Source organism: Onthophagus taurus, chromosome 11 (assembly GCF_036711975.1).
Source record: "Onthophagus taurus isolate NC chromosome 11, IU_Otau_3.0, whole genome shotgun sequence".
Classification (NCBI taxonomy): domain Eukaryota; kingdom Metazoa; phylum Arthropoda; class Insecta; order Coleoptera; family Scarabaeidae; genus Onthophagus; species Onthophagus taurus.
The window spans coordinates 13,953,145-13,966,348 of record NC_091976.1 but is presented as its reverse complement, the minus strand read 5'-3'; the positions used below and the strand labels follow the sequence as shown (position 1 = coordinate 13,966,348).

Sequence of the window (13,204 nt, the reverse complement as noted above, 5' to 3'; positions counted from 1 at the left end):
CTGCTGATGGTGACAATACCGCACACGAATTGCAAAATATTTCAAAACTGAAATTACCACCATTTTGGCCTTCTAATCCCGATATTTGGTTTCGACAAGTTGAAGCACAGTTTACTCTAACTAGAATTAGCAGTGAAAAAACAAAATTTAACATTCTTTTGGCAAATTTACCCACTGAGATCATCTCTACCGTGGTAGATCTCATACAGAACCCTCCAGACATAAATCCATATTCTTCACTCAAAAAATTGTTTATCGACAGGTTATCATTGAGTGAAGAAAAACGGCTGGACGATGTTCTGTTAGGTTTGCAAATGGGAGATCAAAAACCGTCAGAATTTTATCGAGCGATGTTGACCACGGTTGGTGGTTCTCAAGTGGTTAGTCCAAATTTATTATTAAAATTGTGGCAAAGGAGACTACCTCGTGTTGTTTCGGTTGCACTCCTCGCTTCTGGTAAAGAGGATGTGGTGGACATTCTTTCCATTGCCGACAAGGTGTGGGAATCAATGAATTTGACGTCGACCTCAACACACCTCTCGGAAGTTCAAAAACATCGCACCACAAAAACACCACCACACGACGAATTACTAACAACAATCCAAAATCTGACGTTAACGTGTCAAGCACTAGTGACTACCATTACACAACAACAACAACAACAGGACAACAGGACAAAAAATTTGGAAAATCAAATAAATTCTTTGACTACCCAATTTCAAAACATACCAACAAATACGTCGAAGAATTGTAATTGTAATTGTTTTCACAATTCTCGAGATAGACATCGTTCTTCGTCACGTCACTCGCGGAATAGATCTAATTCTACGAGTTATTCGACTATTTGTTGGTATCACCGTAAATTTGGAGACAACGCGGTTAAATGTGAAGGAACATATTGCAAATTTTATAATTCCTTCACCGACAAAAACCAAAATTTTCCATCGACATCAAAAAACTAATAAAGGTTTCAAAAGAAAAACAAAATTTTTCCAAATTCAAAATTTTGACAAAAAGTCAACCTCAATTTACGGTAAATTCTGTCAGTTCGCGACTTTTCATTTTTGACAATCAAAATAACCTAAATTTTTTAATTGACACTGGAGCTGACATTTCGGTTCTACCTCACAAATTATATCCGAAACGTAACCAAGATACCAACTCAAACCTTTCTGCCGCTAATGGTACTACAATTACTACATACGGTAAAAAAATGCTTACAATTTCATTAAATCTAAGAAGGAATTTCCCATTCGTATTTACTATAGCTAATGTTAGTAAACCAATCATTGGTGCGGATTTCCTTCATGCATTTGGTATCTTGGTGGATATAAAAAAGAAGCGATTGGTAGATTCGAAAACCAATCTGTTTTCAATTGGTTCCATTGTCAAAAATACTATTCCAACTCCCAAAATTTTTTCTTTTGAAACCAAATATACAACACTCTTAAAAAAATTTCCAAAATTAACGTCTACACCGGACTTTACAAAACCAGTTGGACATAACACTCGACACAGAATTGTTACCAACTCACACTTACCGTTTTGTCGTCCCCGACGTTTAGACGTGCACAAACACAACATCGCAAAGAAAGAATTCGAACAAATGGTGGCATTAGGAATCTGCCGACCCTCTTCTTCTTCTACAGCGTCGCCTCTTCACATGGTTCCTAAGAAAAATTCCAACGATTGGAGACCATGTGGAGACTACCGACAACTCAACAACATCACAGTTCCAGATCGTTATCCTCTTCCGCACATTCAAGATTTTAACTTACATTTACACAATTGCAAAATTTTTTCAAAATTAGATCTGGTACGAGCTTATCACCAAATTCCTGTAGAAGAAGACGATATTCCTAAAACGGCTATCACTACACCGTTTGGTCTGTTCGAATTCACAAGAATGCCTTTCGGTTTACGTAATGCGGCACAAACCTTTCAAAGGTTCATAAACGAAGTTCTATCTGGCTTAGATTTCCTATTCGTATATCTAGATGATATTCTAGTAGCCAGTCGCAATGAAGAAGAACATTATCTTCATTTACAACAATTGTTTGAGAGGTTAAGCTCTTGCAATATTAATATACAACCAACAAAATGTGTTTTTGGAGTTACAGATTTAAATTTCCTAAGTCATCAAATTTCTGCTGAAGGCGTTCGCCCTTCGCAATCTAAGGTTAATGCCATAACTGAATTTCCAAAACCAACCACACTAAAACAATTACAGCGATTCTTAGGAATGATAAATTTTTATCACAGATTTTTACCAAACATCTCAAACATTTTAGCTCCTTTACATCATTTATCAAAAACACTTTATTCACAAAAACTTAAATCAATCACTTCTTGGACACACCATCACGACATTTCCTTCACTAAAGCCAAAGAACTTTTTCAAAATCCGTCACTCTTGCACACCCATCACCACAAGCAACTCTTTCACTGACGACAGACGCCTCAAGTAAAGGTATAGGAGCAGTTTTATCACAGACTATAGACAATAAAACACAACCTTTAGCATTTTTTTCTCAAAAATTATCTTCAAGCCAAATAAATTATTCAACTTTTGATAGAGAATTGTTAGCAATTTACACTAGTATCAAATTCTTTAAACATTTTTTACATGGACATCAATTTGTAGTTTACACTGACCACAAACCTCTAATCAACACAATTTTTTCTAACACAGAAAAAACTCCACGTCAGACACGATATCTTACTTACATAACACAATTCACATCAGATATCAGGTACATTACAGGAGAATCAAACATTGTAGCGGACACGTTGTCCAGAACAAATATTGATTCTCTAAATTCACAGTACCCTGACACACAAACCTTAAAAAATGCGCAATTTAACGATACAGAATTAACACATTTACTAAACAAACAATACTCAAAGACACAAACTACTAAATATAACCTATCGCAACAAACAACATCACATTCAGATGTAAAGCTTTGGTGCGACATTTCAACAAACAATCCTCGAACATACATACCACAAAAATTTCGTAAAACAATTTTCAACAAATTTCACAACTTAACACATCCTGGTATTCGCGCTACTACACACATCATCAAAACACGATTCTTTTGGCCTCACATGACAAAACACATTCAGTTATGGACAAAAACCTGTTTGCGATGTCAACAAACAAAAGTTCAAAAGTACACAAAATCACCTATTAGTAAAATTCCGATACCAAAATTAAGATTCGATCATATCCACATTGATTTGGTCGGTCCTCTCACTCCGTCCCTTGGCTGCACATATGTGCTCACCGTAATAGATCGTTTCACGCGTTGGCCAGAAGCTTTTCCTCTCAAAGATATTGGTTCTTCTTCTATTGCGGATACTTTGTTTCGGCATTATTTCAGCCGATTTGGCATTCCTAGCACTATAACCCATGATCAGGGACGACAATTCGAATCAAAACTCTTTTCAAAATTTCACACCCTTCTAGGAACACGTCAAATTCATACATCCACCTTCCATCCCCAAAGCAACGGAATTTTAGAAAGGTTTCACCGTTCTTTAAAAACAGCCATAACTGCCAGAGGTAACACTACGAGGTGGAACAATGATCTTCCCTTGGTTCTCCTAGGCCTCAGATCATCTCTTAAGGAAGACCTAGGTTGTTCATCTGCTGAACTTGTATACGGTCAACCACTTAGGCTTCCAGGAGAATTTTTTGTTAATATTCAACACCCTTTGGAATCTGATCCATTGCTATCTAGTTTACGAGAAACATTCTCTTGTTTGAAACCAGTAAACACAGTTTTTCATTCTAACCAAAAACCATTTATTCATAAAGATTTATTCATTTCAAAATTTGTTTTTGTCAAAATTAATGGGATTCAACCCTCTTTAACACCAAGATATGAAGGCCCATTTAAAGTGATAAAAACATTTCCGAAATATTTTGTAATTTTCAAAAATAACAAGGAAGTAGCTGTTAACATCAACAACCTTAAACCAGCATTTCTTTTAAAAGAAAATTCAACATGTCACCACAGCGAGGCAATCAATTCTGATAATATAAAAATTCAAAAAAAAGTTACTTTCAATTTTTAAATATGATTTCTTTTGTTTTTAACCACCATATTCCTCTTTTTATTAATCTTTATAGGAGGGGAAGTGGCTGTAGCATGCTGTGCACACGACATGTACAAAACAAAAGAACGTTACTATATAAAAATAATTAATATTATTATCATTAAAAATAATCAATCCTGTCAGTCCTATCAATCCTGTGAATACATACATATATATCCACAGAAAGTGTCGAATAATAGTATTTATCAAACCATTTCATTTGATACTTCGCTCATGAAAATCGGAATGTAAATGACAGAGTTACAGCTTGGGGCGTTTTTTATCTGACACCCTGTATACAGTGTGTCCCCAGATTGTGTCCCCGTAAGGTATAATTGACGATACATTTTTGAATTCAAATTCCATCTTTTGCAATTAAAGTCTGGATGTCTTAAAACTAAATATAACCAAGTTTTACGTCAAATATCCTCAAAGTACCAAAGTTAACGCAAGAAGTTTGTTAACCGTCGCAGGTAAAGTGGTCTTTCTGAGTAATGTACAACAAAAGTTGATTAAAATAAAATGTTTGTTATGTTAAATTATAGCGATATGCCGAATTTTATTAATTTAGCATATAAAAGAAAAAATGAGTTTTTTTTTGAAAATTTTTTTCTAATATTCCGTTTTACAATAAAAACAAATGACCTGAGTGAACTAACAATTATCATTTGATAGCTTAACTTTAGCCTATTGTCAAATATTAATTGATCATGTTTATATTACAATATAAAATATTTAGAGTGCAATGCTATGGATTGGGGAACATTAGTCACAATGCAGTTTTAAGGCAATTTGAGGAAAAATTTGGATTTTTAGTAGATAAAAAAACAATTAAGAGAGTTGTTAAAAAAATTTCGGAAACGGGCAATGTGGAAAATAAAAGGAAGCAAAAAAAACCTTTTAGATGAACATGATGCGGGGTCGATTGTTGCAGTAACGAACGCAATGGATTACGGTAAGGTGTCGTTAAGAAAAAGGGCAGTTCAAGTCGGTATAAGTAAACCCCATTTACAAACAATTTATCGAGAAAATAAAATATTGCCGTATAAACCAAAATTTAACCACGTTTAGATTATTGTTTGTGGCTTTGGTACAAAATTTTGAAAGACAGAACTTTTTTAAAAAACATAAAAACATTGCGGCCCACATTCGACCATTTTAATTGAAATTATTTAAATACGTTATTTCGAAAAAAATGGATTGGTAGATATGATCCGCAACCATAGTCGCCAAGAAGTCCGGATTTATTTATTATGGACTTTTATTTTTGAGGTTATGTAGGTAAAACAAAAAGTGTACACTGAAAATTTTAATATCAATTTAGACCGTTTAAAACAAAAAAATTGAAACTGTTATTAGAGAAATTCCGTTGGACCATATTTGAAAAAGTTATAAACAATGTCGGAAAAGGGCTGAATTATGTGTTAGTGTTGGTGGTGGTATCATTGAATAAGCTTTTATGTTAATTCAGTTTAGATCGAAAATGTTCTGTTAATCTTATGATTTAAAAATCTGCATTTTGCTTTTATATCCTAAATTAATAAAATTCGGCATATCGCTATAATTTAACATAACAAACATTTTATCTTAATCAACTTTTGTTGTACATTGCTCAGAAAGACCACTTTACCTGCAACAGTTAACAAACTTCTTGCGTTAATTTTGGTACTTTGAGGACATTTGACGTAAAACTTGGTTATATTTCGTTTTATGTCATCCAGACTTTAACTGCAAAAGATGGAATTTGAATTCCAAAATTTATCGTCAATTATACCTTACGGCAGCCATACTCAACTTTTTTTTCTTTAGGGCCACATACCTATATTTGGTAAGTTACGCGGGCCGCAACATTATGTACAGGGTGTCCCAATTTCGATGTCCGCATAGGCCATCTCCGAAACTAAAAGAGATAGAAAAAAAGTAGCTTACATGTCATGATCTCGTTTTTCGAGAAAATGCTAACGCCGAAAACTGCGAACAGCTATCGTCTTTTGTTTTCGCTCTATCGGCAAAAACTGAAAATTTTGCAAAAACGACAATCGCGAATATCTCACTTATTATCAAAGATGGAGTATTATAAATAAAACATTATATGGGCAACTTTTTACGAAGAATTCAGTGGCGTAGGTAGAATTTTTTTCCCATCTTTTATTTTCGAGATTTTAGACGTAACTTTATTTTTTTAAATGGAAACCATAGTTGGCTATGACTTAAAATAATTTGTTATTTTCTTCTGATAACAAATATATATAGTTTGTGGGGTATATTTCTTATAGTTATTGAATAATTAACAAAAATTCATTTTGTTCCATCTAAATCTAATGTATGTATTTAAAAGCTAATGTTGCTATGGTGATAACCATACATACTATGATTGAATATAATGTATCAATTTTTTTTGTTCTTTCTAAAACTATTGTTATGTATTTAGAACTTAATGTTGTTATGGTGATAACCATACCATGAGGGAAAGCATTGTTTCCAATTATTGCCAAAGTTTGTAGCAAGGACAGTAGAATCTAACAGGACTGCTTGTTGGTTGCCCGCAATCTACGTCACACTATTTACCACGCCTGGTAACTGTCTGTGTTTTTAGAGGTTATATGATAAACATTAATACGTCTAAAAACATAAAATTTCAAAACTAATATGAATACGTCTAGGATATAACCTCTAAAAACACACAGCAAACGCATAGACCATAACAACAGCTGGGCGTGGAAAATGGTGTGACGTAGTTTGCGGGTAGGTTGTCACAACAATGGTTGTAGCAGTCCTATTAGATTCTACTGTCCTTGAGTTTGTAGTAGTATTTAAAAATTCACTAACAACTCTGGCATTATGTGCTGGTGCTCCGTCATACTGAAAATATATCATTTGAGACATATTTAGTGGCAAATTGTCGACTAAAAGCTCAATGTGCTGCCTTAATATATTGAGGTACTTCCCTGAGTTTAAGTTTTTATGGTAGATACTATATGCCAAAATTCTATTATCTAAAAGGACACACCATACATTGAACCCCAATCTTCTTTGAACACTCAGAGACTTCATCGGTCCAGATAACATTTTGAACAAACAGCAGATTACTTAATTTTTCTAAATATCATCTACAAAATTCTAATCTTCGATTGACATCTCCGGCACGTAAATAATGAGTTAGCCCCGCTTTGTATGGTTTATACTTATTTCTCTATTATATTCGGGAGCAGCGGCTTTTGGGTCAGACGTCTTGTTGCAATTTCTCTTGCAGGTCATTTTGGTATGTTTTTGTATGTGGTTTGGGGAAGGATCAAATATCTATTAAATTTTCTGCTAACCGGCTGAAGGCTCTTACAACGAGCAAAGACCAGAAAGAAGACAACCGCACGTCTTCTTTCTGGATATCTTGTGAAATAAAATTCCACGGCTAACGTCGCATTTTTATCTGACAATATATAGCATTCCATCACGTTACATTTTTCATAATTTTCAAAATTCATTGTAAAGTTTTATTCAGTTTTGTTATACTTTGACACTTAACATGCTGGTGCATCGTACCCAAGGTTTATATATTAAAGGTTGTCTAAGTTCCTATGCTGCAATACTTTGATTTTAGTTTGTGGGCGAGGGGCAAGAGCAGGAGTGTTTCGTGACGTAAGCGATCACGGATTGCGCACACAACCTCATGGCCATATAGTGTTCCATGCATTTGTTTAATTTGAATTGCTTGGCGGTATTATTTTCCACATGTGACGTAATGCGCAGTATGGTTGCGTACGAACCTAGACAACCTTTTATATATAAACCTTGCATCGTACCAGCACATAATGCCAGAGTTGTTATGGAATTTTTTTTTATGTTCCATCATAGTATGTATGGTTATCACCATAGCAACATTAGCTTTTAAATACATACATTAGATTTAGATGGAACAAAATGAATTTTTGTTAATTATTTAATAACTATAAGAAATATACAAACAAACTATATATATTTGTTATCAGAAGAAAATAACAAATTATTTTAAGCCATTGCCAACTATGGTTTCCATTTAAAAAAATAAAGTTACGTCTAAAATTTCGAAAATAAAAGATGGGAAAAAAATTCTACCTACGCCACTGAATTCTTCGTAAAAAGTTGCCCATATAATGTTTTATTTATAATACTCCATCTTTGATAATAAGTGAGATATTCGCGATTGTCGTTTTTGCAAAATTTTCAGTTTTTGCCGATAGGGTGAAAACAAAAGACGATAGCCGTTCGGAGTTTTCGGCATTAGCATTTTCTCGAAAAACGAGATCATGACATGTAAGCTACTTTTTTTCTATCTCTTTTAGTTTCGGAGATAGCCTATGCGGACATCGAAATTGGGACACCTGTACATAATGTAATAGTATTTTACACAATAAAAAACGAATGTATTTTTTACAATATTTATTTGTTACCGTTATAATATTATTTTTACACAAAAAATAATTAATGTGATTTTTGATACTGTGACAATTTTTTTACTACTTGAGACAAATCGGGTTTGTAATTGGTACATGCTATCCTCAATACATCATCAAGATGAGAATCAGTAAGTCTATTTCTGTAAATGTTCTTCGCATATTTCATTTTTGAAAATGATGATTCACAAATATACGTTGATGCGAACAACGTGAGCAGTAAAAGGGCACACTTTTGTAAATGTTTATATTTTTCTGGTACTACTCTCCAAAACTCATTGTACTCCTGACCTTCTCTTTTTTCTTTAAAAATAGCTTCCAAACTTGTATCGTTCTTAAATTCGATATATTCATCAAATATCTTTGCATAATCACATCCAAAAGATGCTAATTGTGTTACACTTGTTGTTTCTAAGTGCCAAGGATTTTCCATAAGCAACAGAGAATTCTTGATATAACGTAAATCCTGAAATCTGCTCTTAAACTCATTGGATAAGGCAGCTAAATAATTAGCAAACATCATATAATTTTCTTGAGAAATATGTATACCAGCTTTTATTATGGTTGGAAAGTTACGTGATATTTGGTTCTGCATTTCTTCGTAATAGATCTTTAATTTTCCTTCAAAAGCAAATACTTTATTCGCCATCTGCGAAATAATTTTATTTTCCCCCTGTAAGCTGCGATTGAGCTCATTAAGTTTATCTGTAATGTCGCACAGGAAAGCTAAAAGACAGCACCATCCATTATTTTCCAGTTCATTGTAAATTTTATTGTTTTGTTGCAAAAACAAAATAATGTTTTGCCTTAAAGAAAAAAACCGTTCCAGAACTTTTCCTCTACTTAACCATCGCACCGAGGTATGTAAAGGAATGTCATTGTAATTACAATTCATTTCTTCTAAAAGACTTTTAAATTTCCTGTGGTTCAGTTCTCGTGCTCGAATATAATTTACTATACTTATTACGGTCTTCATCACGGCGTCTATTTCGGCAATGGAGATACGTGCTACTAAGTTCTCTTGGTGAATGATACAGTGAAAGGATAAGAGATTTGTTAAATTGTATTTCTTTTTCAATAGGGAAACAAAACCTTTTTCGGATCGTATCATTGAAGGGCATCCATCCGTGCACACGCAAACCAATTTTTTTACATCAATATTATTGTTCTCCAGAAAAGTACTAATAATATCGAGATAGTCAGTGCCTCTGGTTTGATTCTTCATAGGAAGAAATTTAAAAAAATCTTCGTAAATATAATTTTCTTCGGTACAATACCTAACGAAAACGGAACATTGTGCTGTTGATGAAATATCGGTGCTAGAATCAAAAGCCAAACTAAAATATTTACAATTTTTTATTTCTTCTATGACGCGATCAGAAATGTATTTTGAAATATCTTCAATACGTCTAACGCAGGTAGAATCAGAGAGCTGCATGTTTTTTATTTGAGATATTATTTGATTTTTATTACTAAACTTATCAAATAATATATTGGAAGCACTAAGGAAACATTCCTTCACAACCTCTGCATCGGTAAATGGTTTCATGTGTTTACCCAGTATATAACAAATTTCATACGATGCTCTTGTCACTGTTGTATCTTGTGATATTGTCACTGATATCATATTTTGTTGTTGTTGCAATGACTTTTTCAAAAAAGTCAACTTTTCGCATCTTATTAAAGAGCCGTGAGAAAATGTATCATCGAATGATTTGTGTTTCGTAGTATAATGACGAACAATATTATATTTTTTTAATATAATACTTTCACGACAAATCAAACATGTTGCCGAACCATGTTTATTTGCAACAACAAAATATTCATCTCCCCAATTGTCTTGAAACGCTCTATTTTCGTCCAAAATTTTTCGTTTTGAAGATTTTCTCGCCATTATTATAATTAAAAATTATAACAAACAATATGTTACAACAGTCAAAAGTACGTTACACTCGTTTTCCGTAATAAACACTTCAAATAATAAAACAAAACCACCACGCGCAAAAGGTATTACCCTACTAAACAAATCAACACGTTAGGACAGACCTAACATTTTAATGCTAGCTCAGCGCGGAGTCAGTCGTTGGGGAAGTCCCTGCGTACAGCAAGCGTAGGAAGCGTATCTATTGTTTCGTTGCATATTTTTATTTATACAAGGAGATTAAGAATGTTTTATTTCAACTTTCTATGACTTATCATTTCAGTATAAAAAGGGTGGTACGAGTGGTCCGAATAATTCTGTATATTATTCCATAAAATTTATTTTTTTTTAAATCACCTTTTATACATTGTGTGTTGCGGGCCGCAAGGAACAGTTGACAGGGCCGCAGGTTGAATATGGCTGCCTTACGGGGACACACTGTATATTTCGCCCCGACTTCCAACCCTTATAACTCGCCCCAGGGGCTTTATTAGCACGTACATAACAATACGTAACCTTATTTTTGGCTATACTATCGCTGTACCAAATTTCAACAAAATCGGTGAGGGACAGTTCTGATACTTCCTTTGTAAGTCATTGTTAAATGGTGTTTCTTACCTTCCTATAGCAGCGGCCAATCCAGCCGCTCTTTTCTTAGTCTCTTTTGAAGAATTTTCTGTTCCCATATAACATGTTACTAAAATACGATTACACAACTCATTGGGTAATGTTGGAGTATATTCATGATCACCCAATATTCTCCTCAAATCTGATAAAATTGTAGATTCTAAAAATCATTTATTACTTCATCAAAACAGGAAATTTATCAGATTTATTTATTAATATTATTACCTCCTTTTTGTACCTCTTGTACGATTAATCTACATAATGAATAAACTATTAAAGCTGTGCTTGAACTATCAACTCCTCCACTTAAAGGTAGAAAAAATCCTCCTTGTCCTGAGCGTCGCAAATAATCCCACAACCAACATGCAGGACCCTAAACAACGTAATTTTTATAATATTATCTTTAAATAAAAATAATTTAGTCAATAAAACCTGAGCGATTTCTTCTTCTGGTGGTAAACTAATCCAATCTACAGGGACAGAAATTGGTAACCTACTATTGCTATGTTCTGTTAATGAAAAATCAACTTCTATCCTTGGATAATTAGCACATCTAGCTGATTCAACAACGAAACTCCGTTTTGAGTTTCGATAAGATCGGATGTCTTCTAAATCAAAAGTGGCTGTGGTTATTTCCTAATACACAAATTAAACTAATAATAAAAGCTACATAAAAAAATTAATTTTTTATCTTACAACATCTTGTAAAGCGAATTGTTTAGAGTAAGCTAAAATTTCCCCATTTAAACAAATACAAGAATTTCCATCGAAATAAATTCTTTGACCATCACAACCTCTTAAATTACTAAAAACATAACAACCCCCACATTTTAAAGTAGCATCAGTAACCAATTTTCTTATAATATAAGCTTTTCTTAATTCTGTGTGACTGCCAGAACCGTTTATTATTATTTCAACTCCATCCAAGCTCATATCTACATGCGTATTTTTAGGGCTCCATAATTCTTCACAAATTTCAAACCCTAAGCAAGTATCTTTTGTGTCTAAAATAGCATCACCGAAAGGAACTGTTTTTTGGCCGGTTATTGAAGATATAATTTCCGGTAATCTTAATTCTTCTATTTTTCGAACCTTAAATAACATACATTTAATTTCTTAATCATTTCTATTTCAATATCAAAAATACCTTCTCCCAAGATGTAAACCACCTAGATTCCCTATAATTTCCATCATTACACATAGCAAGTTTTGGACGAATTAATAAAATTTTTTGATTTAAAAAGACCACACGACAGTTATAAGCTACACTTTTAAATTTCACTGGCATACCAACATCAATAAGGATATCATTACATGAAGGTGATGTTAATAGTTCTAAAAGCACCTCCCAGCTGTGTAAAAATGTATCGTTTTCGTAAAAGTGATCTTCGCAACTATAACCACATATCTCTAATTCAGGACCTGTTCTATAAGCAGCACCCTGTTCTTTAGCTTCAATGATAGATTCTAGGATTCGTTGAAGATTTCCGTCGAAATCTAAGGCCCATTGATTTAATGTAGCAGTAGCTATTGTTACTTTTTTACCCATTTTTGGTATTTTTATATGTAACTAGAAAAAATAAAATTAATGTAACAGTATTAAGTGAAAAATTATTAGGGATTACCTGTTTATTAATAGATATAAATCAATACTGTTAAAAAAAATAAAATGAGTACAAATGATTTTATAGATCAAACAAATAGGTTATGTACCGGGTTATGTCAAATATCAATGTGACCAACCTAATTTTGTCTTTAATCGTATCGTATTAAGTTGGTAAAAATATATTTAAAAGATGTCATTATTGTTATTAATCAGAAAATATAGGATTTAGTAGTTTGTTTAATATTTAATCTGAAAAAAGAATATCTAGATAATGAAAATTTTTTTAGCGACATCTGTTATTCAGTAACTGTTAAAATAGTTAACTTGTAAACCAATCTGGCATGGTTTGGACCTCTGCTAAATATACAGGTGGTTCAGTTTTTAACCGGGAAACTACTAGGACGTAGTACTTGCCAAAATAACACAAATTTTTTATATAAATGTAGGGTCGCAACTCGTTTGTTTTCGAGCTATGAGCTGTCAAAGTTGAGTTAAAAATTTACATTTTATTTTGTA

The 13,204-nt window shown here is 33.1% G+C and overlaps 1 protein-coding gene across 2 annotated transcripts in view; it reads right to left on the bottom strand.

Moving 5' to 3' along the window:
- The window catches only part of LOC111413616 (NAD synthetase), a 28,424-nt gene extending 15,618 nt beyond the window's left edge, over positions 1-12,806 (bottom strand). For both annotated transcript variants that reach the window (XM_071199789.1, XM_023044653.2), the window contains exons 1-6: positions 12,708-12,806; positions 12,230-12,652; positions 11,779-12,174; positions 11,515-11,718; positions 11,308-11,455; positions 11,074-11,242 (exon numbers count right to left, since the gene is read on the bottom strand). In XM_071199789.1, the coding sequence (XP_071055890.1) occupies positions 11,074-11,242; positions 11,308-11,455; positions 11,515-11,718; positions 11,779-12,174; positions 12,230-12,631 (1,319 nt within the window). In that variant the 5' untranslated portion in view covers positions 12,632-12,652; positions 12,708-12,806. The remainder of the gene's footprint in view (positions 1-11,073; positions 11,243-11,307; positions 11,456-11,514; positions 11,719-11,778; positions 12,175-12,229; positions 12,653-12,707) is intronic.
- Positions 12,807-13,204: the final 398 nt, after the last annotated feature.